A 27,726-nucleotide genomic window follows, 5' to 3' on the forward strand; every position below is an offset into this window, starting at 1 on the left:
CATTGTTTCTGCTGAGGCTGCTCTCTTTATTCTGATCAATTCTACAATGTCACATATGGAGGTGACACAAAGGTCTCATATTACTGGGCATGGAGCTGAGTACAGAAGTCGGGTTTAGTGGGTTCCTTGTGTTCCTCGTTACAGTTGGACGTGAGGATGGAGCAGGCAGCACACCTGCAACTTAACGCCACAGGGTACTTGACCATGGGGTCTACACCTGGAAGGCAGTTAGACAGCTCAAACTCTTGGTGGCCCATATCCTCATACATACAGACTAGAGGCTCTTCGCTGGGGAGGCCGTAGTAGATAGGGTACTGCATGGAAGAGAACATATACAACATTGTTACATTATGCAGTTGTAATTGGAGGGAAACATGCAGGGAACGTTACCTCTGTGGCACAGTATCCAGAACAGATGGTCGTCTCCACAAGGTGGCAAGAGAGGCATCCTTCTTTTTCCAGGCTCACGTTTTGGGTGGTCAGGTGACATCCTGGCACCTTATTGGATGCTGAACATGATGACACCACAATTACACAATAACGCAACAACACCGAAATAAGTTTTGGGTGAATTTACTCAGTAGATCATACTACCAGAGACAAATTCCTTGTGTGTTTTACATACTTGGCCAATAAAGAATATTCTGATTTTATTGGTTTTGTGTTTGCACATAATGAAATCATTTGGATCCAGATAAGTCTTTTCAGTAGACTATACATCTTATTTTAAAAATTATTGTTTTCAGTGAATGTTGCACAGCGCACTCATGGTTATTAACCACAGGTTGAGCAACTGGTGTTACAGAGAGGGCCTCAAAAGTCTTTCAGTTGTTACATTACTTACCACTTTCAATATGCGTAAATTGATTAACAACAGGCTCAAACACTTTAAAAAACAACCTATAGAATATATCCAACAAATGTAGGCTAACAATTTGCAGCCACTTTATTTGGGTACATTTGAACCATATTTCGGGTAAAGAGAACCTTAAGTTTACCTCGCCTTATGTTGCATTCCACAACTAAATCACCCATTAAAATTGAGGTAAACATCCATCCATTTTCTGATCCGCTTATCCTCACAGGGGTTGCGGAGCGTGCTGGAGCCTATCCCAGCTGTCTTTGGGCAGGAGGCGGGGAACACCCTAAACTGGTTGCCAGCCAATCGCAGGGCACACATAGACGAACAAGCATCCACGCTCACACTCATACCTAGGGACAATTTAGAGTGTTCCATTAACCTGACATGCATGTTTTTGAAATGTGGGAGGAAACTGGAGTACCCGAGAAAACCCGTGCGGGCAAGGGGAGAACATGCAAATTTCACACAAGGAGGCCGGAACCGGAATCGAACCCTTGCCTCTGCACTGTGAGGCCAATCTGCTAACCAGTCAACTACCAAGCCGCCGACAATGCAATACAATACGAAACAATACAATACATAAATCCACACAACACAAAACAAGACCTGTAGAGTGCATCCACCAACCATAGGCGGCCAAAAACAAGGTCAGCATCTGAAGGGCCATGACTTGACAGACCTACATAACAAACAAGATCACATAATCTTTGTGGAAACAAATGTCACAAGTATGTTCTGTACAACATGATCTACAAGACGATAATACTGTACATTCATTTTTTTGCAGTTTATCGTGCTCAGGGTCACGTGTGAACAACGGCCTATTACAACTGATTTTGGGCGAGAAGCTGGGCTTACTCAGTGAACTGTTGACACCACTAATAGTTAATAATCACACTTAAGCTGTCAAAAGATTTTTATTATGCCATTCAGTTGAAAGTTACTGCTGGTGAGTGCTATAAGTAAGAAAAATGTTTTCATAGCATTATGATCACAAAGATTTAATTGAAATGCAATCATTCAGAAAGAATGCAACAAGCTTGGCTTACCTGTGTGTGTCCTGTTCATTTGGGTGGTGCTCTGCCTGTTCGTTTTTATAAACTGTAGGGGGCTCTAGCACCTGTCTTTGCCTTGGCTTGATGCCCTCATGACCATGGTGTGTGCGTGTGTGCGTGTGCGCGTGTGTGTGTGTGTGTGTGTGTGCGCGCGCATACGTGTGTGTGTGTGTGTGTACAGACAGGCAGTCTGATGAATAAAAGATTGTTTTTCTGTAAACAAGAGTGATTGAGATAAGAGTGTTCGTCATATACAGAACATGCTATGAGTTATATTGTGAAGTAAGTTTCTGTACAATATCAGTGTTTCAATTCTTGTTGCATGTGCCCCATTCAACTATAAACACTTGCACCTCCAAAGTTATCGGGGCATGACCCTGTGTGTCGGGGTGTCAGAAAGGCCTTTATTGTCATGAGAACAGTAACAAACGGGGAAGGCTAATCTACGCTTGAGTGGGATTTATTTACCTGACAACCTGTACTCGCATGGCAACAAAGATCTGCTTTCATTGATTATCAGACGGTTTTGCTTCTTTGGGATTTAATGTGGATTACAGTAATGGGATAGATGGACTATGTGAATAATCACTTAATTCCTTTTCCTCCATGCATCATTTGATATCCCTTTCCGCCTTTCCATCTTACAGTTGCATGTCTAGTTCCTTCTCCAATGTCTTCTACATTGTCCCGAGGTGTGATTGTGAGTGCAAATGGTTGTTCGTCTATGGGTGCCAACCGATTGGCTGGTAACCAGTTCAGGGTGTACCCTACCTATTATCCAAAGACAGCTGGAATGGGCTCAAGTACGTCCACAACTTGAGTGAGGATATACAGTAATAAGTATAATTTAGAGCAGGGGTCACCAACATGGTGCCCACGGGCACCAGGTAGCCCGTGAGGACCACACCAATAGCCCGCCAGTGCTAGGATTCTGATTTGCTCGTAGAAATTATGATTTAAAAATGCAAACACGGCAGTATTGTGAGACATCTTTAAGATGATCAGAGCCTGAAAATTAAAACACATTCTAATATTATTAAATGTAATTTGTACAAATGTTATTTTAGATGTGGGCAGCCCGGTAGTCCAATGGTTAGCACGTCGACTTCACAGTGCAGAGGTACCGGGTTCAATTCCTGCTCCGGCCTCCCTGTGTGGAGTTTGCATGTTCTCCCCGGGCCTGCGTGGGTTTTCTCCGGGTACTCCGGTTTCCTCCCACATTCCAAAAACATGCATGGCAGGCTGATTGAACACACTAAATTGTCCCTAGGTGTGAGTGTGAGCGCGCATGGTTGTTCGTCTCTTGTGCCCTGCGATTGGCTGGCAACCGGTTCAGGGTGTCCCCCGCCTACTGCCCGAAAACGGCTGGGATAGGTTCCAGCACCCCCCGTGGCCCCTAGTGAGGATAAAGCGGTTCGGAAAATGAATGAATGAATGAATATTTCAGACATGTCTCAATTTGGTAGCCCTTCACACAATCAGGACACATGAAGTAGCTCTCAGTCTCAAAAAGGTTGGTGACCCCTGATTTAGAGTGTTCCATTAACCTGCCATAAATCTTTTTGGAATGTGGGAGGAAACCGGAGTACCCGGAGAAAACCCACAAAGGGACAGGGAGAACATGCAAACTCCACACAGGAAGGCTGGAGCCGGAATATAACCCTGCACCTCTGCACTGTGAGGTTGACATGCTAACCAGTCAACCCCTGTGCCGCCCTATAGTGTATTTATATCAATTAAAATCCACAAAGTAAGGGGTAGGACTAGATTTTTTTTTTTACCTCTTCCTACTTCCTTTGAAAATGGAAATTGTGTTGTCATTTCTTATTCATTCTAATGAAAAACAGTACTTTAAAAGTGCTACGAAACTGACGAAACAATCACATTAACATTTGCAATCGTTTGTGTTAAGTCGCATGGCAGATCTACAGTGACAGATCTCGAGCAAACAATACCACACCGTGCTGAACGGCGGGCCTCGGAGTCACGTGATCCAATGGCCGTACAGACGTTGCAGCGCGCTGCCTTGCACGCCGACGTAATCCCCACAAACGCCTGCAGAGTTGTAGTTTCCAATAAAAGGGTCCGAACAGTGCCCCGGCGCGTGTTAAACTAATCGCCTTGAGGAATTCCTATGACTTTTGGTAGATTTATTTTGTAAGATTGGGATAGCTCACGATTTCAAACGGAAATGTAAACTTATGAGAAGTGATTCCGGTTCATTTGGAAGGTTTTGAACTGTTCTCTGGAAAGTGACCATTGTTGTAATCGGGTCGGGGCTGTTACTATTTCTTCTAGCTGACCTTAGTTGCTCACAGCTTCGCAGCAAGAATAGAGCTAATCTATTTTGAGTGTCATGAAAGAAATGTCAAGGTAAGTCAAATTAGGGAGTCTACCTAGTAGCAGTAAGCATTTTATTCGCGTTTAACAGTCAAAGAATAGGCTAAAAGCTGGCGTTAGCATAGCTAACTGTCATAACAAGGCCTGTCGCTATCGATTGTTGGCTAGGCCGTTACATTGTGGTTTGTCTAACTATTGTTTAAGTGAGGCCACGCGGTGAAGCGGTTTCACTTGAAATTTTGCTGGGGCAGTATGTCAACTGTCGGAGTCTGTCTGAAATTTGCTTAACAAGTCATTTTCACCGTAACAGAAAGCTAACGTTTACGCTCATGCTAAATTAGCCCGCTCGTGTTTCCAACCTGTTCGCGACCTCTTTGCTAACGCTCGCTCGCTCAGTTGATGCTTAATTGTTTAGTAGTAGTGTTCAATGTCCTTGGAATGGGTGAAATTTGGATGTCTCGTTCAGGATAGCGTATATTTATTTGGCACGGCTTGATGCTTCACTGTCGTGTGTGCTGCAACTTGGCGAAGTTGTAAATGACACCCAAACATGTTTCTAAAGTAACCTGCGAGTTTAATAAGCTTTGTTTGATTCATGTGAATGATAATGAAGTTGTTTGTTCGACTCATGTATAAGTGTCATGTAAATTGGAGGTTTTACGCTGTGTGTGCCTGGCAGTGCTCATTAGCCCGACTAAATCACGAACTCATATCTGCAGATAGTATTGTTTGGGTGCTACGCTGTATTTGAGGTCTTTTCAGGAAAATTGGAAACAATTGCTTTTTTTTCAAATATATACACATATTGGAAATACAGATACTTTGAATGAGAACGACATTATTATTCTCCTTCGCTGTCTGTTTTTTGTAATTCTATTTCCTGATACTTTGCAGCAACATGCCTGGTGGGCAGCAGCCTCAGAAACACTATGGTATTACATCTGCAATTAGCCTTGCACCTCCAAGAGACATAGACCACCAGTACACCAAGAAGCTCTGCGATGCTATGAAGCCATTTGGAGTGTTTGAAGATGAAGAGGAATTAAATCACAGGTAAGTGTATGCATTCTATTTACATCTCTCTTGAATATTATTTGTATGAGTGGGTCTGTTACTAAGTTCACCTTGTTTATGTTCTGCTCTAGTCAGTTAAATAGCTGGGCAAAATTGAATCTAAAGTATTCAATGTAATGACCCCTGCCGCCTTCTCTTTTCAGACTTGCTGTTCTGGGAAAATTGAATAACTTTGTCAAAGAATGGATCGCAGAGATCAGTGAATTAAAGGTATGTTGGATGATCTAAGGCGACCAGGCGTAACTGATCTATTGGTTTGTGCAGTGTGTGTGTTTCTGCAACTAGTTTTTGTTAGTTGCCAATCGTTTGCAACTACTTTGGCTGCCATACCACATATCGTGGCAGATGTTTACAGCCAATGAAAATGCCAACACCTAATCTTTCACAACCAAAAATAGCAAACAGCTGGAAGACAATGAGTTAAAGGAATGTTGGCCTTTAGTATTCGGTTGCACTTGTCTCTGCAGTTTCCACCGCTTCAGAAGTATGAATATGGGGCCATTGCAATCAAATTTTTTCCTGGACCATTCCGCTGTATTTGTGGTTCACGAAAAGAATGTAGGTGGCACTTCAAAATGCCTTCCCGATTATAATGCCAGGGTTAATCTTTTTTAAATTTTTTATTTTTATTTTTTTTGTTGTTACATGAAGTGTCTCTAGCTGTGTGAGGGTCAAACACTACTGTAATTTGTTTGAGATTAGCCAGTGATGTCTACTTCAGTGACGTTCCTCAATAGACGGTGGTCGTACTCCAGGAAACTTTTTTGCAATTAGAGGGGAAATTAAATCCTGTTGTCTTCAACAGAACCTTCCACCCTCGGCTATAAGCAGTGTTGGGGGCAAGATATTTACATTTGGTTCATATCGTCTTGGAGTGCACACGAAAGGTATGTCATGTCACACATTATAAAATGTTTTTTTTCTTTCTTTTTTTTTTTTTTTAATTTTAAAAATACATTTTGGTCTGCTTTGGGGAATAAGTGTGAAAGTGGTCATTTTTGGCTCATTATGAACAGACAAATGTACTTTGGGTTGCTTATTTTAAATGGCACTGACAAAAAAAGACAAGGCTTAAAAAAAAGTACGCCCTGGACATTGGCATTTTTACTGTATCATGTGACAAAAGACTAATCTTGTATTAATGAAGATGAAGCTATTTTCTTTCTATAGTAAACAACACTGGATTAACCATGTATCATATCATATACTGTATATACCAAAATTATCTCCGGTAGTTAGCATCCTAGGCATGTTCAAACTTTTGCAATCCGTTTCTCTGATGCCTATTCAAACAATGACAAGTCGTCACTTTGCTGGTTGTTGAAATGGTTTGTACCACACTGAATGTAGACTATAGAATACAAAGAAGAGAGTTGTCTCAGGAGATTAGACAATCATGTTAAAAAGTAAGTGGTTTAAGACCAATCTTGAAAAAACTTACCCAGAAGTTTAAGGTCCACGGTACTGTAGCTACCTTCCCTGCATGTGGCCGCAAGAGAAAAATGCATGACAAATTTAAGAGACCAAGAATACAAATTATAACCAAAGAGGCCAGAACAAACTCCAGACAAATCCAAACTGAAACTCTCAAAGTTTAGCTATATCAGTGGTCGCATCATGTGTCTTGTATTGAGCCAAAGTGGGAGATGACCAAGGAGGGCACCACTAGTGAAATCTAATCATACCAAAAGCTAGACTGGAGTTTGCTCCAATGTATTTTGTATTTTGGCAAGCTATAAAGACTCTCGGAAAATTTCCTTTTGACAGATAAGAGAAGACTGGAGCTTTTTAGGCTAGGCTATCAACAGGAAAGCGCATTGTCCCTGTTGCGCAACATGGAAGTTTGTCTATACTCTTGGGGTTCATTGCTCCACCTATCCTCGGATGTCTTGAGTCTCTGCAGGGTACAACAAATCTTGAGATGATCAAGGCACTCCAAATGAAGGAAATATACTGTTTAGTGTCAGTAGGCTTTGGTTTCAGGTAGAGGTGAAGTGTCTTCCAACAGGTTAATGACTCAAATCACACAGCTGAAAACACCTGGGAATGGCTAAGAGCAAAACATTGAACCATTTGAAGTGGTCTTGAATAAGCCCTGGTCTAAATCCTGTTGCACATTTGTGAAAGGAGCTCAAATATGCCGTTTGGAGAAGGCACCCATTAAACCTGAGACAGCTGGAGCAGTGCGCTCACCAAAAATTACCGGTACAGAACTCATTTTACTGCAGTCATTTCCTCAAAAGGTTGTGCAAAATATTAAGTAAGTGTTCCCCCTAAAATGGAAATGAATCAGTTATGTCAGCCATATAGGCGATGTATTTGTATTGATTTATTTTTAACCCTAGAGTGCTGAATTTTGAGGTCTACACAATGGCAGGTCCCAAAATAACATTGTTTTTGTTTATAAACAAGTTTAGCTTTGATAAGGGACTATATTTGTAATTTGTGACATTTATTTCATAGATGTATTTATTTCGTAGAAGAACAAGTGGACATGTTTACATGAAAATGAAAATATGAATGAAAACCAAAATGAAGAGTATTCTTTCTGCCTCTTTTAACTTATATTATTCGACTAATAGCTTGGAATATTTTGATGTTATGATATAAGTTTCGGGCGGCCCGGTAGTCCAGTGGTTAGCACGTCGGCTTCACAGTGCAGAGGTACCGTGTTCGATTCCAGCTCCGGCCTCCCTGTGTGGAGTTTGCATGTTCTCCCCGGGCCTGCGTGGGTTTTCTCCGGGTACTCCGGTTTCCTCCCACATTCCAAAAACATGCATGGCAGGCTGATTGGACGCTCTAAATTGTCCCTAGGTGTGAGTGTGGGCGTGGATGGTTGTTCGTCTCTGTGTGCCCTGCGATTGGCTGGCAACTGATTCAGGGTGTCCCCCGCCTACTGCCCGAAGACGGCTGGGATAGGCTCCAGCGCCCCCCGCGACCCTAGTGAGGATCAAGCGGTTCGGAAAATGGATGGATGGATATAAGTTTCTCTCATATTCGTAAATGTTAATGTTCCTGGTGAATATTAGGAAGCTTTATATGGGGAGAAAAACATTGTGAATCGAAATTAGGGCAATTATTTGCATCTCCAATAGAATAGCGATTTCATAAAATTTGATTTTCGTAATTGCAAAGGCTGCAGTTGAAATGGTTATTTGATTGAGCCACGCTATCTTTCAGTGAGGTTTCCATCTCATGAGACATTGGGGCGAAGCTCTAACATGGTTGATCTTTTTCACCTTGCAAGGTTCACCAAACTTTCTGTGTATCGAGTGATTAAGAAGTGCAGTCTACGTTTACATGTTGTATCATGTTTCATCAAACAGAATGATGAAGGAAGTGGTAATGTGACCGATTTGTTTACATCGGATGTGCTTATGTTTAAATCACACTTGTGTGGCAGAATAAAGCTTATACCCGTAATTGTTGTAGATCGACTGTTTTTCATATTAATTAATGCTTAATTTGACTTTACCTTAGTATCATATAATGCATAACAGATCTTAGATTGTTTATTGTAAAATAAGATGAGAAAAGCACCGGGGGGATCACAAATCTAATCTGTCTCAATTTAGGGGGGGTGCAATTTAAATTATTTACCATCATCATTCAGTTAGAATGAAATTTGCAATTTCTGACAAAAAACGACAATCTTCCAAAGTTGCAGCAAATTTAAAGTACAGCCATGTCGTTGCTTGACTGATGAATTCTCTTAAAATGTCTTTCCACATCATGGAATTCACGTGTGAATTAGAATTCACATGGAATTCTGATAATGAACAAATTACTTCTAACGAATATTACTGATCAGATGGTGTTCACTGCAGGAGCTGATATTGACGCCCTGTGTGTGGCTCCTCGCCATGTAGAAAGGAGTGACTTTTTTCAATCTTTCTTTGAGAAAATTAAACAGCACGAAGAGATCAAGGACCTGAGGGTAAGTCATGCTCTATTTTGTCAATATTAAATACATTTTAAGTAGTGTCAGATGGCCTGAATTCAGCTAATGCACAAGTGCCTTGACCTCATGTTTGTTTCTTATTTGGTCCATAAATTTAGCCCAATAGCATAATTGCCCAAGAACATTTTTGAATGTTCTCGGGGGGGGGGGGGGGGGGGGGGGGTCAACAGTTTGTCATTTGCCATTTGCCTTGATTCATCCTTTTTTGATATTACCCTGACGACTAAAATTCTGCTTGTCAGAAAGTTAAAAATGACTTGACTGTTGAGCTAACATCTCCTCACTTCGGGCTACTGCTAATTTTCTCAAAATTGTAGGAAAGACATAAATCCTTGAAATTAAAAAAAATGTAACATAACAGAGAGAGAGACGTTGCTACAAAAAGGATACATTTCAAATGTTAAGTTTACCATGTATACTCACTTTGTTAGAATCCGCTTGTGATCATGGCTTTCTTTTCGTTTTTAAGGCTGTTGAGGATGCATTTGTTCCTGTTATCAAATTCAAATTTGATGGAATAGAGGTAAGTTACTTCAAGGCGAGAAGTAAAACAGCATTTGAGCAAAATTGTGTTGTTCATAAAATATACTGTAAATACTTGGTTACAGAAATTAGTTATTCACATTTGGGTGAAGGCCTATTCTGAAATGATAGTTGATAGGTGATTTTTTACATTCAGGTATTGCGCAGTTTTTTTTAAACTCTACATTAGCGCACATATTTTCTTCAGTATCCACCCTATTCCTTGCGTCCATGAACCTTTGTGTGAAATATGGGCCTGACATCCGGTTTGAACCGGAACTGATGTTTTGTTGACAGGACAACCGTTCATGTGAGTCCACTTTCTATGACAGTTATGGATTTAGGGATTATATGACAGGATGGTCCATTTTAAAATGACAAGCTCTGTTTATTTATTCATAAATCAGGAAAATATTACCTTGCATTTTCAGTTATATCAATTTGTTTTCGAGAAATCAATCCAAAAAAAATCCTTTAAAATCGGACACTGAAAATGAGAAATATGGTCATGCCCCCCTCCCCTCCCTTCCATATCTTTGTGTGAGTCATGGGAGGCATTGGAGGCTATTTGTCCATGCAAAATGACTGTAAATACATAACTAATATTGTCAAAATAACGGAGATCAATTTACGTGAACATCTCTTCTTCGGCCCACTTAAACCTCTGAAAATGTCACAAAATAATTAACCTTTCCATGGCTCACTTTATAGAGTTTTTTCTTTCCACAAATCACCAAGATACAACTCGTTCTGAGAAGCTTTTCATAAGATGAATTATTCATAGAATGCTCTACAGTTTATTAAAATCTGTTAAGGCTAGCTTGACTGACTTTCTTCCCTCAAGTCTACTTCTATTGGATACTCCACCACCTATCCGAAAATGAGGCGTTTTAAACGGCCACACTCGACCGAAGTGTCAGCTTCATCGCTGGAATTCCCGTGGTCCGAATCTTTCCAAGTCTTAGAAATTTCGACACGCCGACCTCCGGGGTTTGTCTCGTAGCTGTTTATGTGAAATTGATGCATATGGGCCGGCCCACTTGCACCACGTCACGGCTGCATCTCTGGCTGGACAGAATTCAATCGTTTTGCCCCCGTCCTACTGCATGGACGGCAGGCTGCCACGACGGGGAGGTCCGGATCACGACGTGACCTCCTCAGGTCAGGTGTTCCGGTGGTGGCGAACGTGGCCGGCGGCGGGCACAGAGCTTCTTGACTGCCTGGCCGGCGGGTGTCCGCAACACGGAACCCCTTGTCTGGCTGGTAAGAAGCTGATCACGTTCTGCTAACCTTGTCTGTCTAGCTGTCGAAAGCTAATTCTGCCTGGGCAAGCCGGTAAGAGGACCTAACAGCCATGGCTGACTGCATGTCTCCCTATGGAGCTGTAACAAAACTTTTGCATCACTAAAGGTCTGAAAACTCTGACAAGTCGACACCAAAATTCACATGCACATTGCTAAGATTGTCCACTTCAACCAAAACAAAATCTGCGCAATATTTTTGATTTTGTGGATGTGATACTTTTCTTCTTAGTAGCTCACATTTTATGTTAATAAATCCAAAGTATTGTGCAGATTGCTCTTATATTTTCACAGGAGTAGAAATGTGCATATGAATTTTGGTGGCAATGAATCACTATTTCAGACACTTGCATTTTCTGTTTTATCAAGTTATTCTGGAGGAATCAATAACGCACATACTAATCTCAAAACGACCCTTTCTAGTCAGCAGTATAGCCACTGACCCCCTCCCTCCTCCATGTCTTGGTGGAAGTCAGCGGAGGAACTGGACACAATTTGTCCATTCGTAATAATCGTATATACATCACTAATAATGTTCAGAAACGGTGATCGATCTGCACCAAAATTTATGTTGACATCTCTACTTATGCCCATTTCAACCTCTGAAAATATCACAATGATTAGGCTCTCCATAGCTCACTCATGGCAGAGTGAGGAAATGAGCGGGTGACATGCAGTTTCGCTGACGCCGGATCCGTTTTCTCTGATAAGTCCCCAAGATACGAACGCAATGCATTCAGAGAGGCTTATCGTAGGCTCAATTGTTCGCGGTGGTTATATTAAATTTAAATCCAAGGTTTAGTTTGATTACTCCACCTCCTTGGAGTATGCCCACCCCATGCGTACCCCCCACCCCCCAAAAAATTAAATCACAAGTGTGTTTTACAGGGGGTAAATTTTAGTGCTGACAATTTTTACAGACAGACGGACGTATTCCATAAGTGCCAATGATCAGCTCAATCAATATTAGTCCCTTTAATGGAGAAACAGTCTAAACAAACCTCCTAGATGAACTGTTCAGAAAAATGTAATTCTACATGTTGTTGCCGGACTAATTCTAAAGTGTTGTGTCCCCCATACACATGAAATCATACGTGATGTTCTTGACACTGGTCTCAATCTTTAAATGGCACCTGGTGAAACTTCTCTGGTGGTTTGTCACAACACGTTCGATGCATTTTGTTCACAAAATGAAATAAGCACATGTATGTTGAGGTGAGGTGAAGTGAAGGTTTTCAGCCTAATCCTTCCATCTTCCTCATCCCCTGGTAGTTGCTGCAAATCAATTATCACAACAACATTCTGTCTTTGGCCGGGGTGCATGTTCCAAACATTGCTCTTTGTCACCACAAGTTCAACGTCTTCTGGTTGTTAGTCCAACGGCGTAACAAGTTCCCAATCTGTGCAAGACATTTTTTTAAAAAGCGATTGGGCCTTGGCATCATTTATAAAAGGAAACAAAAATTTAAAAACAAAACAGCTTTGAAATAAACCGCTCCAAGTAAGAAAAGCCGCCTCAACAAATTGCTCACTGCACCTTCAGGTGTCGCTCAGCAAGTCGGACACAATTGTCTGTACATCAGAGCCCTCAGGAATAAGGTGGATATTGCAGTTAAAGGGAAAGGAGGGGTCATTAGTTCTCTGGGAATGTCAGTGGTGCTTCAGAAGCATTTCACAGCCTGTTTGTAGAAGCAGTTTTTGTATCTTCTGCCACTCTTCGCCAGTCCTTGTGGTATGTGGTTACATTTAACATTGCAGCCTTTCTGATTTGACATACAGTTCATCTCTTCATCTCTTAGACATGAAAACTGTCACTTGTATCATATGGACATTACATATTTCTTTTGTTTTCCGGATTTCCGGTATTGATTGATGGTTAAAAAAAAGTATTTCTGTATGATACGTAAATACCCCTTTGTTCTTTGTTACTTTTCTGTTTCCTATCAGATTGACCTGCTTTTTGCCAGACTGGCCTTACAATCCATTCCAGACAACCTAGACCTCCGGGGGGATTCCATCCTAAGAAATCTCGACATTCGTTGCATTCGAAGTCTTAATGGTAAACCACATTGTTTTGCATACATACATACATGAATTTCTCCATCGCGAGACTAATAAAGGATTTCTTATCTTATACCCATCCTAGCAATAACCATAGTTATTGGTTGAATTCTGATGCCAGTGTGCGAGGTCCATACGCCTTTATCAGAATGCAGTGGTACATCAACTGATAAAGATTCTTCTAATTATATTTAATTTTTTGGTCTTTATTCTGTTGTTTTTTGTACACCACAATACTGGAGAGTGATTGTTTTTTGTTTTGTTTTGTTTTGTTTTTTCACCCAATAAAAAAAACAAGTTTTTTTTTTTTTGTGGCGGAACATGGTCTTTTTAAGGGCCGAGCAATTATATTGGAACTGCTTTTTCAGAGCCAAATGGTTATTGTGATTTACATGAATTCAATAACCCTTCGAAATCCACAAATATTGTCAGTATTCGGGTTTTCAAAGGCCTTGTAAAAGTGTGCAAAAACCCTAAAATGTTCTTATTTGGGTTTTTAAAGCTTAATAAGACCCCAGGTTAACCCCTTTTCTAACCTGAATATTTGGTCATATCAACGCGATCGGGTTACCTCCTTTGACTGGACCATTGGTTTGTGTTCTACGCATACTCTTCCCACAAGGAGTCTTGTTTTTTTTAGTCCCAGAAATACTTGTATGTACGGCAGCTGGCTTATTTGCCGTAGTGAAATGTCAAATGTGCTGACTTGAATACATTGATTTCTCCGTGGAGTTTTCATGCCATTCTCTGTCTCTATGGTGACACAGTTTGCATACAGAGATGTGTGTATAAGGACGTGTGTCTGGTGTGCAACTCGCCGGAAATGCACAAGCAGAGGAACACAAACATGGCGAAACTCACACGCAGCCATGAGCAGCACAGCAGCCCACCCGCTGATGTTGCAACTATTAAAACAGTGCCATTGCTTTTAACGTGGATCTGAAGCCCCCTATACGCAGTGATTTCTGATATCTTTTGTGATTACAGGTTGTCGAGTGACTGACGAAATACTTTACTTGGTGCCAAACAAAGAAAATTTCAGGCTGACCTTGAGAGCCATCAAACTTTGGGCAAAGCGTAAGATTTGATTGTCAGGTTGAATGTGGAATCTTTATTTGTATGCCAGCTTTTTTGCCATATGTACTCTATTGCACACGTGAAGATGTTGGCATAAATTCTGTTTTATTGTACAGCCGACTACTCAAATACTGTATTAATAGTAGTTTAATGTAAAATTTGTACAACAGGTCGTGGGATCTATTCCAACATGCTAGGCTTTCTGGGTGGAGTGTCGTGGGCCATGCTGGTAGCAAGGACTTGCCAACTCTACCCTAATGCTGTTGCTGCCACCCTCGTCCACAAATTCTTCTTAGTTTTCTCCAAATGGTGAGATTACTGTTGTTTTTCACTTGCATAGAGTTGTTCCAAGAAACACTGCTGAACCAAATGTATTTATTGCGCATTCCAGCGAGGTATGATTAAATTACATTTCTAATTACCGGTAATATAAATTTCCCTTTTTGTCGATCAGTGTGAAAATATGTAAACTTGTCTTTCTTCATTTGATGGCAGCATTCCACAGCTGGTTATGCATTTCCTCTACTGATTTTAACTTTAATACATTGACAGATGTGATGCTTCATAGACTGTATATCTAATATATATACTGTATCTAAAATATCCCTCCTTCCCTTCAGGGAGTGGCCAAACCCTGTGCTTTTGAAACAACCTGAGGACAGCAATCTAAATCTACCTGTATGGGATCCCAGAGTGAGTATGCTGGAATGCTGTCGCCACATGTTTAGGATAACACATTTGGATGGAATTTGGTCTATGCCTAGGGTTACACTTGGAGTATGTATTTATTTTCTTTTTATTTTTTGGGGGGTGGGGGGTCTCCCAAAGCCACTACTTGAGTTATGACACAATGCTGATTTCATTAAGCCAGTAGCTCCAGAAAGAAAGAGGGGACCCCCCTTCCCCCCCCCCCCCCCCCCTCTCTTGGAGCTCCTCTGATAAACAACGGCTGTCCTCTCAAAAGTCAACAGCGGTTTTATTCACCTTCACTGGTAGATCACCATCACATCTGATATCGTCAACACAGAAACGTGTGAAACAAAAATGTGAAAAGAAACAATAACTCCTGTGAAGTCCACCGTTATGTTAACTGTTCTATTGATGGCGGCGCGGGCACCCGCAGCGGTTCCTCTCTCTACTGAGGATAGAAATTTCATCTGTGCTGTTTGTTGCACATGTGACATTGAAGTTGACATGAACATGAATTTAAGGTCCATCTCCATGAGGACATATATCTGCTCACTAAGGTGCCTGATGTAAAACACACAAAATTCAGGACCAAACAATGCCGCCCAGCCACAAAACGACGCTTAGGGATCTTAGAACAATTACCTTTTCAGAAGACCGAAAAGGTAATCTAAAATTTCCTTCGTAGTTTTTCTACTTGACAAATTGACATTTGTGCTTCAAATTATTGTCAGGCATTTGTGCAAAGTTGCAATGTAACTGAATGCTAAAAGCTATGTCATGCTAGGGCTGTGTAATATGACAGTTGATTTGTTTTTGTCATCCGGCAAATGTAAAACACTATTCAGTATATCACCGGGGTTGATGAAAGGTCCCCCACCACCACCACATTCCTCACCCTCTTCAATTTACTTGTTGAATACTTGATCTGCTTCCTATTCCTTAGGTGAACCCATCTGACAGATATCACCTGATGCCCATTATCACTCCAGCCTACCCCCAACAAAATTCCACATACAACGTCTCCACATCAACACGCACCATTATGAGCGAGGAATTTAAATATGGTAACTGCTCTGACAATTAATTCAAAAGAGGTTCACATATTTTTCCTTTTAATAAGTCAATTAATGTCTTGCCTTTTATTTCTCATCTGGCCAGGTCTCAGTGTCACAGATGAGATCCTTCAGGGAAAAGCTGAATGGCCAAAGCTCTTTGAGCCGCCCAATTTCTTCCAAAAATACAAGTAAGTGTTGAGTTAGACCAGAGTTGTCAAACTCATTTTTCGTGGGGGGGTTCACCATAGTTATGGTTTTGTTCAAAGGGCCATTATGACTGTGAAATAAAATGCATACCTGTCAACTTTTCGGAGCGCCAACCTGTATAAACTACCAAAAAAATCCTTAAAGAGCAAAAAATCCTTATAACATACCAAAGCATTTATATGTCAAAATAACGGCAGAAAAAAACCCACGAAACTTTCAATGATATTTATTGTAGATCTCCATAATACAATGTCTGGTTAGACATACCGTGGAAAGTTACTGGAAATGAAAGCATTCGGGTAGACTAGCACCATTCTGGGCAAAAGCAAACGGAACTACCTGTTAAGGGGGGAAAAACTGAAATTTTCAGAATCCGTATGATTTGTGCGATACGGCCATATACGTAAGATTCACCACAAAATCCGTATGAACTATGACTAAACCTTATGAGTTGACAGGTGTGAAAATGCCTCATATTACATACACACAACAAAACAGGCGAATAACTGGTTTTGAAATCAGGCCTCAGTGAAAACTGTTCAAATTTTAAAAGGGGGAGTGGTCACAAAAATGCCTGACCTATCTCAACATTTCAAAAAGTGAAGACAGTTTACAGTTTTGGTATTTTAGTATGAAACATTAAGTCGAAGTACATAATTTGATCTAGTTAGTTAGTTAGTTAGTTCCGCCCGCTCCTATTTGGAACATTGGGCGACGAGCCTCCTCCATTTGTTCCGGTCACTGGCGACCCTTCTTGCTCCATGCCAGCTGACACCCATCTCACTGAGGTCTTCTTTGGCAGTCTGTCTCCACGTCTTCTTTGGCCTACCTCTCTTCCTCTTTCCACCCTCTGGCATCCAGTCCATGGCCACACTTGCCGGTCTCTCTCTTGGCAGCCGGAGTACGTGGCCGATCATTTTCCTTCTCCTTTCAGAGACAATGTCTGACAGTTCAGCCACTCCTGCCCTCTTCATCACCTCCTCGTTGGTGATGTGGTCTCTCCATGAGATCCTCAGGATGGATCTCAGGCAACGCCGATGAAAGACATCTAACTTGTTGGTAATGTTGGCTGTCTTCATCCATGTCTCACAGGCGTAAATCGCTGTTGGGATAACCACTGACATATAGAGGCGTAGCTTGGTGGTCGTAGTGATGGCTTTCGATGACCAGATGTTGCGGAGGCGTTGGAACACTCCCGCAGCTTTACCAAGTCTACTGTTGACGTCTTTCTCCACATCACCTGTATTTGAGATGTTACTCCCAAGATATGTGAAGCTGTCAATGTACTCTATGTCATGTTGGTGTAGAGTGAGTGGTTGAAGGTGTTGGTGCTGTCCGACGGCCATGGCCTTGGTCTTTTCCTGGCTAATTCGTAAACCGACCTTAACTCCGTGCTCATGCAGATTGTTGGTCAACTCCTGGAGTGCGGGCTGGGTGTGACTTAACAGAGCCAAATCATCTGCAAATTCCAGGTCAGCTAGTCTGCTCCCTCCCCACTTGATACCAACTTTTTCCCCTGTGATGGACTTCCTCATCACAAAGTCAATTATGATGATGAAGAGTAGGGGTGACAGAATGCAACCCTGTCTTACACCAGTGACAATGTCAAAATCATCAGTTGTGCCACTGTTGGTTTTGACACAACAGGTTGAGTTGTGGTACAATGACCTGAAGATGTTGATGTACTTGAGGGGTACACCATACAGCTGGACGATCTGCCACAGTGACTCCCGGTGGATGCTGTCGAAGGCTTTCTTGAAATCGATATAGTTGATCATGAGTGGTGTCTGAAGTTCTTGGCACTGCTCTATGATGTTTCGAAGGGTAAAGATCTCTTCAGCATGCCAAATCAGGTTGAACAGGTGGGTAAGGCTCTCCACAACAGCGTCTTGGCCGTGTTTCAACATCTCGGCAGCTACCTCATCGAGTCCCGGTGCCTTGTTGTTCTTAAGGCCCTTGATTGCTTTGGCAACCTCAGTCTCGGATATCTCTTTCGATGTAATATTTAGAGCTGGAGCTGGTGTCTCTTGATCGAAATTGAAGAGCACGGGAGGCATTGGTTGGTTGAGAACCTCCCTGAAGTGTTCCAGCCATCTTGCTTCTTGCTCCTCGTCGCTTAGAAGTGTCCTGCCATCCTTGCTCCTGATTGGCACGCTAGAGCTGCTCCTGGAGTTGGTTAGCTCCCGCACGATCTTGTATAGGGTCGTCGTGTTGTTGTTCTCGGCTGCTTCCTGTGCCTCTCTTGCTTTCTCTTCTAGCCACTGTCTTTTATCCTTCCTGCAACTCTTCTTCACTGCCCTGTCCAAGCGCCTGTACTCCTCGTCTTCCATCCTCCAGCTCCGGAGCCTCCTCTTTTGTTCTCTTTTTATCTTGGCCACTTTCCTTTCATCAATCAACTTCCAGGTGTCGTCTGTTATCCATCTCTCTTTGTTGGTACCCCTCTTTCTGCTGACCCATGTGGCATTCAGGCCCCTTCTGTCATTATCCAGTTTTGCGTTGAAGTCTCCAATCAGCATTTTGATGTCATGTCTGGGGATTTCCTCAAGCACGGTCTGGAGCTGGTTGTAGAAGGTGTCTTTATCGTCCGCTGAGGCAGCTTCGGTTGGGGCATAGACTTGTACGATGGTTACTTTGGCATATCTGGTGTAGAGCCTTGCTGTAATAATCCGTTCATTCACCGGCTTCCATCAAATCAATGCTTTTGCTGCACTATTGGAGAGGATGATGCCGACTCCATGGGAATGGTGGTCTTGCTTCCCAGAGTACAGAAAAGTTGCTCCATCAACCACGAGACGCCCTTGCCCCGTCCACCTCATTTCACTAACGCCTAAGATGTCCAGGCGATAGTCCCTCATATTCTTCAGCACCTGGTCCATGCGACCAGACTGGAACATTGTGCGCACATTCCAATTTGATCTAATGGGCCACATAACATGATGTGGCGGGCGAGATCTGGCCCCCTGAGTTAGTCCTGCGGTCCTAATTGAAATGCCAAATGTCCTGAACATCATATGGTATATAGCACAGGGGTCCCCAACCTTTTTCGCCCCACGGACCGGTTTATGTCAGACAATATTTTCAGGGACCGGCATTTAAGGTGTGGAGGAAATAATACAACAAAATAATATGGTATGAGCTGCATGAAAACTGGTGTTTTCGAAATATAATAATAAACACAAGGAGAGTCTAATCTGGCCACAACACTCTGATCGCTATAGTAATGTTGAATGCCTTCAAAATACGATACAACGCAAATTCAAAGTGCATGAAAATGACGACTCACCACAGCCCCGAGCTTGATTTTCTGCAACTAGACGGTCCCATCTCGGGGTAATAGGAGACAATGACGCCTCAAGTGTGTGGTTTATGTCCAGTCTACTTCGTAATTTTGTTTTAGTCGCCGTTGCTGCACAAAACCCCCGCATCACACAGGTAGGATGCCGGAAATAGCAACAGCGCTATTCTGGCGATCTCAGAGTATTCAGCCATAACTTGAATCCAGTTGTCTCGAACGTACTTTTAAGGCTGCCGTCATTTGCGATCTCCAGCAGTTTTTTTACTTATTTTGCGTGGCTTGACGTGTGTCAAGTGTGACACAGACGGTGTAACGGAGAATCCGGTAATTTTTCAAAATAAAACATCTTTCGTATTCCGAAATAAATGAAACGGAATTAAGGCAAGTTCTTTCTGTGCGGCCGGGCACCGAATGCCCTGCGGACCGGTACCGGTCCGTGGATCGGCGGTTGGGGACCCCTGGTATGGCATTAATTTGTAATTTAATCACAGACTTAATTTCATATAAACTGAAATTTACCTGTAATAAAATATTTGTTAAACCTTCAAATTAGCATTTCAAAGAATGTGAGTTTGAAGAAGTTATCCAAGAGTTCCTAGGGGTGACAAAGTTAATGTTTTTTTTAAAAACATAAAGAAAAAATACATGAGTAAAAATGTTGGCTTTGAGTATTTTGAATTGCTATATTGTTTGACTTTTGAAAATTTGTGTAGCGTATAAATACAAATGGCATTACAAAACAAAGACAAAAGTAATGAAGACAATTGATTCAACAAAAAGGCACACAAATCTCATGGGCTCACATCCACAGAAGGGGCTAAATATCCTTCAATGTCTTGCTTATCTCCTTCCTCCGTTTAATCAGTAGTTAATTTTGCTTTTGGTATTATCGTCGTTTCATAATGGCTGTGCAGAGCTCACAAAGTAGTTGTCTGAGTGTGTTGGCAAATGCACGTCAATTAGTGTCGGGCAGAACCCGTTGAGGTTACGATTGGTTGCTGCTATAATCACCACTAGATGGCACAGGAACACTAACGGGTAAACAACTCAACAGTGAATATAATGAGAGTCACGGTCTCTTTATAATAGGCACATCGGATTGTAGGGCGCACTGTCGGTTTTAGAGAAAATTTAATGCTTTCAGGTCTGCCTTATAGTGCGGAAAATACGGTACATGCGCTCTAATGGCAACATAGCATCAGCCTTTCATTTCAGATAGTCACTTAGTGTATCCACCACTGCACACTGTCGAACAGAAGGACTCCGTGTGTATTCGCATTGACCTTTCCTTTTTATGTTGTAAATGTGAAAGCAGTCCCCTTTGTGCAAGGATGACGATGGGACTTTGTCATCTTTTTTTGATTTGAAAAAGCTCTGTTGTAAATTTAGCTGCCGGTATTTTTCCATGTTCTCACCAAGATCTGATCAAAGCCACTCCTGCCATCCAGTGGTGATTTATCAGACTGAAATAATTCCCAAAGCCTTGATAATTACTGAAGGGCTGCAAACCATTTTTACATTTTTTTAAATAAAAAGAAACCCACCAAAAACGTAATTTCACACTGGCACTAAATAACAAACGTTTGTATTTGCAAACGTAATTTTACGTTTTAACATTAAATGCGTTAAGTGTTAAAGTTAATGAATATTTGTTAAAAACATCAGTTTAAATCTCTTGTCTTTGTAGTGGATTGAATTAAATATAGGTTGAACATGATTGGCAAATCTATGTATGTATATATTTATTTTTGTCTGTTTAACATAACGTCCCCACTTCATTGGGATTCGCTTTGTCTAACCAATGTAACCAAAATGCATTGCGATGCGTCCCCCCGCATATTAACAAGGCGGCTAAAATGTTGTAATCTGAGATCTACACCTTGTTTGTTTCACAGACATTATATCGTGTTGACAGCCAGTGCATCCACAGAAGAAAATCATTTAGAATGGTAAGTACCATTCGTGGATGTCCACATGGGAAGCATTAATTAAAATGTTGTTCTCTTTGAAATAACGCAACTTTATAGATTCTATATTATATAGAAATCTGATCACTGAAGTCTTGCTCAAATTGCAAGGCTGCTATGTCTTCATATGGTGCCCAGGAATAGCAGTATAGTAATCCCTCGTTTATCGCGGTTAATGGGGACCAAAACCACCCGCGATAAACGAAAATCCGCGAAGTAGCGTCCAATTAACATAAACGGGTAAAAAAAACCAACTTTTTTTTTTTAAAAGTCTGCAAACGGTCCGCGAGAAGCTGCAAAACAACAGCGAGTCACATAGAGCAACATATACAGTACTGTACTCCATGTATATGTAAAAATAAATAAATAAATAATACGCCAAAAAAAAAAAGAAAGTCGATGGGATTGAAGAATGGGGTTTTTTGGTGCCAGTCCGACATCTCATTTTCATATATACAAGTTGTACCGGAGTAAAAGTCACGGGACCCACCAAATATGATTAAAAAGTGACTTATTGTATGGAAATAACATATAAAAATGTCAAAACAATAAAATTGTTGGTAGAAACAAACTTTCATGTGAGTTAGGTATTTGGAGTATGTCAGCCCAGAACCCGATTCAATCAAAACAATGCATTTTTCTGCAGGATTGGACTTGTTGAGTCAAAGATACGAGTTTTGGTGGGAAACCTGGAGAGGAATGATTACATTACCTTGGCGCATGTCAATCCTCAGTCCTTCCCTGGGTCCAAAGAGAACCGCAATGAGTGAGTTCTATTTTATTTATGTATCCCCCCCGCCCTCCTTCGATCATCCCCTTCCCAAGTAATAAAAACTCAATACAATTACACATTTTGACATCACTTTTAACAATGTACCACAAATGAACACATTTAAAATGTCAAATGAGGTCTATTTTTCTTGAAATGTCTTGCAGGAATGACTTTGTGTCCATGTGGTTCATTGGGATCATTTTCAAGAAGGTGGAGAATGCGGAGAGTGTGAACATTGATCTTACATATGATATCCAGTCATTCACAGACACCGGTTGGTAGTCTCTCAAACATACTTGTTTGTGTCAATGTGGCCTCTGTACTTGTCTTTGAAATCCATTTGTGGTCACTGTAATTTTGCACTACAATTGTGAAACGGCAAGTTCGGGTCACAATGGATATTGTCTTCATTGAAATACCACTATAAATACGTAAATAAACAAAGAGTGCCATGAAAAAGAATTGCCCCATCCTGATTATTTTTTAAATTTACAAAATTATTACATTTAAATGTTTCAGATCATCAAACCTATTTTATCATTTAACAAAAACAACCCATATAAATATAACACAGAGTTTCTAAATAATTGTATTTATTAGGAGGGAATACAAACATGATGCTACATGAAAAAGTAATTGCCCCCTAAAACTAGATATTGGTTGTGGAAGCGGTAACTGGTGAGGAGTCGATCAGTGATCCTCACTTCATAGGAATTTTGCCCTCCTCTTTGCAGAATAATTTCAAATCAATCATATCGGCGGGTGGGGAGTGCTGGTCCTGATTTAGGAAGGCAACCCCAAACGTCACTGCTACCATGTTTTATTGGCGTCATGATTTTATCAAATTGTGTTTTACACCCGCTATAATAGGCTCTACACCATATAAAAAAAGTTAAACCTTTGACTTGTCTGTAATGGAATATAATAAAACCTTCGGGGGTTGGCATGGTGGCGGTGACATAATTTTTGCCCAGTGTCTTTCTAATGGTTGAATCAACTGAGTCCTGCAGTCATTGTGGACTCTTTTGTGACCTGAATGAGTTATCAATGGTTTCTTCAAGTAATTTTGGGTGGCCAACCACTCGTGTGAAGGTCTCGTGATTGCTGTGATAGCGGTTTTCAAGTCCCAAAGCCTGGAAGTCCCGATATGAGCCTTCATTTATTCTTTCTTGAACTTCTTTGTCTAGCCTTCTTCATTTTATGTCGGGTATTTTTTTGTGATTTTTTTTTTTTAACAAATCTGGTGATAATCGGGCCTGACATTGAAGTATGACAGAGAAAAAAAACTATCCAAAATCACTGAAGTGGCAAATACTTCACAGCACTGCAATAACACCATAGCCGCATCTGTCAGCTTCCAAAAATATTTATAATTTTTTAAATATTAATATTAAATCTAACATTTAATTTTCACTGTCATGATTAGAGTGCAAACATTCAAGCCTGTCATGAAATACCCTTCATGTGACTTAAATTCTACCCCCCGTTTCCAGTGTACAGACAAGCCAACAACATCAACATGCTGAAGGATGGGATGAAGATTGAAGCGACTCATGTGAAGAAGAAGCAACTCCATCAGTACCTTCCTGCGGAATTAGTGCAGAGGAAGAAGAGGGTGAGCCTTTTTTTTTTTAATTAAGAAACTGGCATTTTTCACTCTTGATTGCTCACTGTATTTCCCTCTTCAGAGCATAGCGGAAGTGAATCGCAGCTCGAATGGAGGCAGCTCGAAGAGGATCTCTCTGGACAACAGTCACCTGGACAGCTCAAGAGACACGGACTCGGGGACTCCCTTCAGCTCCCCCACGAGCAAACCCTCCAAGCCTACATCTGACACAGACGACGGGTATAAAAATAAAGATTCTGACTGTATCTTTCACATCTCTTTAAAACCCTTCCTTGTTTCTTTCCTTCAACATAATTTGCCATTTAAACTTCATAGATGTACTTCTTTTCCCTCTGCAGTGTCAGCCCTCCCAAGCAGCTTTTTCTTGAGGTTTCCACTGCAGCCAGCTCGGCACCGGCTGCGAAAGACCAGGCCGTGTCCATCCCTGCTCTTGGTTCTGGTGAGTCTTAGTATTTCTAATTAAGTATACAGTAGTACCAGTTAAAACTTTGGATACGCCTAATTGAGTATTTTTCATTATTTAAAAAACTTCCAGAATTGTGGATTCATAATTAAGTCGACATGATGAGGAAATATTGATGGAATTATTTGCTAAACAAGTTAATCAAAACAATGTTTTATAACTTTGATTCGTTAAAGTAGGCATCTTATGCCCAAATAACAGCTTTGCACAAATTACTATTTTCTCAGTCAGCTTTATGTTGTGGATGATGCTTTATGACCTGAGATGCCTTCTCAGTTCTCAGCTATGTGTTCACTGTCAAGTTACTGTATTTTTCAGATCATAAGATGCACTTAAGATCCTTTTTTTTGTTTTTTAATTTACAGTGCGCCTTGTCATCCGGCACCATTGCTTGCAGCAGACATCTATGTTTTTATCACACCACAACTAGAACTATTTCCTGCTTCCATGTGTAGAAATTCGTTGTAAATGTAGTCTTACCAGCCTAATTCTGCAGTCAGACTGAACGCAAGCCGAGCATTTCTGGCAGCGCGTTTCCATTACTATAATGTACCGTGAGATAAACGACACAGCCAGCTTCCGATGGATGGCTGGGATGGACCGAGCAAAAAAGGTTTGGTAATGGTGAGTCCATGGACTTGCTTACAGCTGTTGAACTATCAACCGAGATAGCATTTAGCATTAGCCAAAGTAATAACATAACAATGGGCCACCCAATTGACTAGCGACAAACATATATTTTTTTTGCCTGCCTGTCAGAGGATTCCCTCCTCTTTTCTGCTCAAAGCAAGTGCGACATGCGCTACCTTATATTTCCTGTTAGGTCTGAATCGTAATGGCACAAGATCTCCCAAATAAACATCCAGTACAATTACAATTTAACATCCGATGTTTCATAAAGATAATTTGCCTTATAACCCGGGACCTTATGTATGAGAATGTTTTATACTCGACCACTTCATTGATATTGCGACCAATAATACAGCGCTCATGATCTGAAAAATATGGTAGCAGTGTGAATGTCTTGACCTCTTAATGTATTTGAGCACATTAACACTTTGAAGTGAATCTGAACTTTTGACTTGGTACTGCATTTAATTTTCTGGTGAATAAAAATGATCAAAATATAATTAAATAGTCCACAGATTTGTGTAAATAAACCTCTGAGTGTGGTGTGTGTATGTGTGTTGCTCATTCAGAGCAAGAAGACAAAGCAAAGGTGCCTCTTGTTCCAGGCAGCAGCACTGTCTCTGCAACACTGAGCGGGAATCTGATGCCCAATGCCGCAAGCAGCCCCAAAGAGGAGCCAGACAACCAGGAGGACTCTGTCAACGGAGCAGCCAAGAGACCACACTCGCCTCTGCAGGAAGACGTGGCCAAGAGGCACAAAGACACAGAGGTAAGACTACCTGAGCATGTGTGCTTCCTCAAGATATTTACTATTATGATCTTACCTTTCCTGGCAGGTTGCCCCCAATGATGATTCAACATTCAAGGAACCATTTCCACCATCATCAGACACTCCTCGAGAAAACCCTGCGATGGTAGATCTTGTTTGCCTTTATTTGTTTTCTTTCACCCATCAGATTTGACACAATTTTTGCCTGTTCACCATTAGACTCCTCTCTCAGAATCAAAGGCTAAGCCCATTCCAACCATAGATACTCCAAGAACACAGGTGACGCCTCGCTTTCTGGGGAGTTTGGTTTCTAAAAAGCCTGCGCGTATGGAATAAATGTTGTTGTCTCTGCCATCAGAGGCTTCCCAGCATGGAGTTGCCCGACGCATCCTCACCTCTGCCAGCCAGCAACAGCTGTCGTGTCGTCAAAAATTCCATCAAACTTGCCCTCAACCGCCACAAGTGAGTTTTGGACGACCATTCGGTCCCAGCTGCAAAAAGAGTCAGTGAAAGGGTTCATAATGTTTGGTACCTGACCCCGCTCTTAAGTCTGGTCTGTTTCGATGATTTGCAGCATCACACCTCCCAAGGCCCCAGTATTTGAGGCCACCCGAACTCCTGAGGTGCCTCCTGCCAGTCAAGAAAGGGGGATGTTCATTCCAGTTATCGGTTCCAGTGAGTGTCTCTCCTTCGTCGCTGCTAAACACTGAAGATGTGATTGTTCATCAATGCCACTGTATTCCAGTGACATGACTCTGATTCTGTCTGTCAAGGAGGTCTTGTCAGCATTGATGCCAGGGTGCTCGGTTACAACGGCTCTGACGTTTGAAGTTTATGAACACCACGCAATGAACGAAATCTTTTTATCAGTTTGTTTGTTTTTTCTATTTCCAAAAAAACAAAAGTGATCTTGTTGTTGTTATTTTTACCAATCAAAAAATGTCCGATTTATTTCAGTTGAGAAATGCTGAATTGAGAAACAGGCCACAGAACTGAGTTTGATTTTAATGATAAATTGGTCAAGTTTTCGTGATCTGTGAGTTTGGTCACAAGCATTATTTAAGATACCTTAGCCGCCACAATCCATCAAATAATCCATCAACCATATTATAACATTGACCATTGGCACTGTTTGAGCATGTGTGGGGGAGTCATTTTCCAAATGGGCCAAGTGAGAAATTAGAATAATTGTTGATAGCCGTGCCAACATGCTAACCTCAATTGTTTTTGGTATTAATTATTATACCATCAATATTATGGTATAATATTAAATGAAATTACAAGCATTATCTAAGTCAGGGGTGCCCAAAGTTTTTGGACCAAAGATCTACTTTTCGATCAACCAACCAACCGCGATTGACCCGTTACCGCGCATGCGCACTTACACACGCATGCCATAGTGAACAACAGGCAAAACCACTAAAGTAGCCACAAGAGTTTGTAAAAATCACTGCCTACCTTCGCAAGACCTCACGCGGAGGCATTCGATGCACTTTTGCAGCCTGTTAACCGTAGTAGCTCTCGCGTACCATTTTAAAATGCTTCTCTCGACCCTCCACATTGCCATTATTTGCGAGTGCCATCAGTGAATTGTACATGAAACAAACTTTGACTGAAAATAATAAAAAAGGGCGGCCCGGTGCTCAAGTGATTAGCATGTCGACCTCACAGTTGTGGGTTCGATCCCCGCTCCGTCCTTCCTGTGTGAAGTGTGCATGTTCTCCCCATGTTTGTGTGGGTTTTCTCGGGGTGATCCGGTTTCCTCCCACATTCCAAAAAACAAGCATGGCAGGCTGATTGAACACTCTAAATTGTCCCTAGGTGTGAGCGTGGATGGTGGTTCGTCTATGTGTACCCTGCGATTGGCTGGCAACCGGTTCAGGTTGTTCCCCGCCTACTGCCCAAAGACACCTGAGATAGGCTTCAGCACGCCTCGTGACCCTTCTGAGGATAAAACGAATCAGAAAATGGATGGATGGGTGGATAATAATAAAAGCC

At 41.5% G+C, this 27,726-nt stretch overlaps 2 protein-coding genes across 7 annotated transcripts in view; one reads left to right on the plus strand and one right to left on the minus strand.

Moving 5' to 3' along the window:
* On the minus strand, positions 1-4,087 carry LOC147199476 (gonadotropin subunit beta-2-like). Of its 5 annotated transcripts, none has more exons than XM_086121697.1 (4): positions 3,878-4,087; positions 1,490-1,541; positions 391-509; positions 1-314 (listed from the first exon to the last, which is right to left on the minus strand). In XM_086121697.1, exons 2-4 carry the CDS (start codon positions 1,527-1,529, stop codon positions 81-83), a joined length of 393 nt encoding a protein of 130 aa, XP_085977823.1. In that variant the 5' UTR covers positions 1,530-1,541; positions 3,878-4,087; the 3' UTR covers positions 1-80. The 5 variants fall into 5 exon arrangements, with proteins under 5 accessions (XP_085977823.1, XP_085977821.1, XP_085977825.1 ...); XM_086121695.1 differs by having other exon boundaries at positions 1,469-1,541; XM_086121699.1 differs by lacking the exon at positions 3,878-4,087 and adding an exon at positions 1,912-3,050.
* papolg (poly(A) polymerase gamma) overlaps positions 3,970-27,726 on the plus strand; it is a 26,718-nt gene continuing 2,961 nt past the window's right edge. The window contains exons 1-23 of one of the 2 annotated variants that reach the window (XM_086121693.1): positions 3,970-4,290; positions 5,152-5,310; positions 5,475-5,541; positions 6,137-6,218; positions 9,159-9,268; positions 9,762-9,815; positions 13,063-13,174; positions 14,164-14,253; positions 14,424-14,562; positions 14,874-14,946; positions 15,887-16,007; positions 16,102-16,186; positions 21,396-21,449; positions 22,114-22,233; positions 22,404-22,513; positions 23,733-23,854; positions 23,928-24,085; positions 24,205-24,305; positions 25,529-25,728; positions 25,796-25,873; positions 25,948-26,007; positions 26,087-26,190; positions 26,303-26,403. In XM_086121693.1, the coding sequence (XP_085977819.1) occupies positions 4,274-4,290; positions 5,152-5,310; positions 5,475-5,541; positions 6,137-6,218; positions 9,159-9,268; positions 9,762-9,815; positions 13,063-13,174; positions 14,164-14,253; positions 14,424-14,562; positions 14,874-14,946; positions 15,887-16,007; positions 16,102-16,186; positions 21,396-21,449; positions 22,114-22,233; positions 22,404-22,513; positions 23,733-23,854; positions 23,928-24,085; positions 24,205-24,305; positions 25,529-25,728; positions 25,796-25,873; positions 25,948-26,007; positions 26,087-26,190; positions 26,303-26,403 (2,317 nt within the window). In that variant the 5' untranslated portion in view covers positions 3,970-4,273. The remainder of the gene's footprint in view (positions 4,291-5,151; positions 5,311-5,474; positions 5,542-6,136; positions 6,219-9,158; positions 9,269-9,761; positions 9,816-13,062; positions 13,175-14,163; positions 14,254-14,423; positions 14,563-14,873; positions 14,947-15,886; positions 16,008-16,101; positions 16,187-21,395; positions 21,450-22,113; positions 22,234-22,403; positions 22,514-23,732; positions 23,855-23,927; positions 24,086-24,204; positions 24,306-25,528; positions 25,729-25,795; positions 25,874-25,947; positions 26,008-26,086; positions 26,191-26,302; positions 26,404-27,726) is intronic. The other variant, XM_086121694.1, reaches the window with a different exon arrangement.

Source organism: Hippocampus guttulatus, chromosome 10, assembly GCF_054856545.1.
Source record: "Hippocampus guttulatus isolate MCC_2025c chromosome 10, RoL_Hgut_1.0, whole genome shotgun sequence".
NCBI classification, from domain to species: domain Eukaryota; kingdom Metazoa; phylum Chordata; class Actinopteri; order Syngnathiformes; family Syngnathidae; genus Hippocampus; species Hippocampus guttulatus.

Coding starts and splice junctions, on each gene's coding strand:
- LOC147199476 (XM_086121695.1), bottom strand. CDS start 1,529: ATGGCCCTTCAGATGCTGACCTTGTTTTTGGCCGCCTATGGTTGGTGG. Junction 510..1,468: donor TTGGTGGATGCACTCTACAG/GTCTTGTTTTGT, acceptor CATCATGTTCAG/CATCCAATAAGGTGCCAGGA. Junction 315..390: donor CTGGATACTGTGCCACAGAG/GTAACGTTCCCT, acceptor TCTTCCATGCAG/TACCCTATCTACTACGGCCT.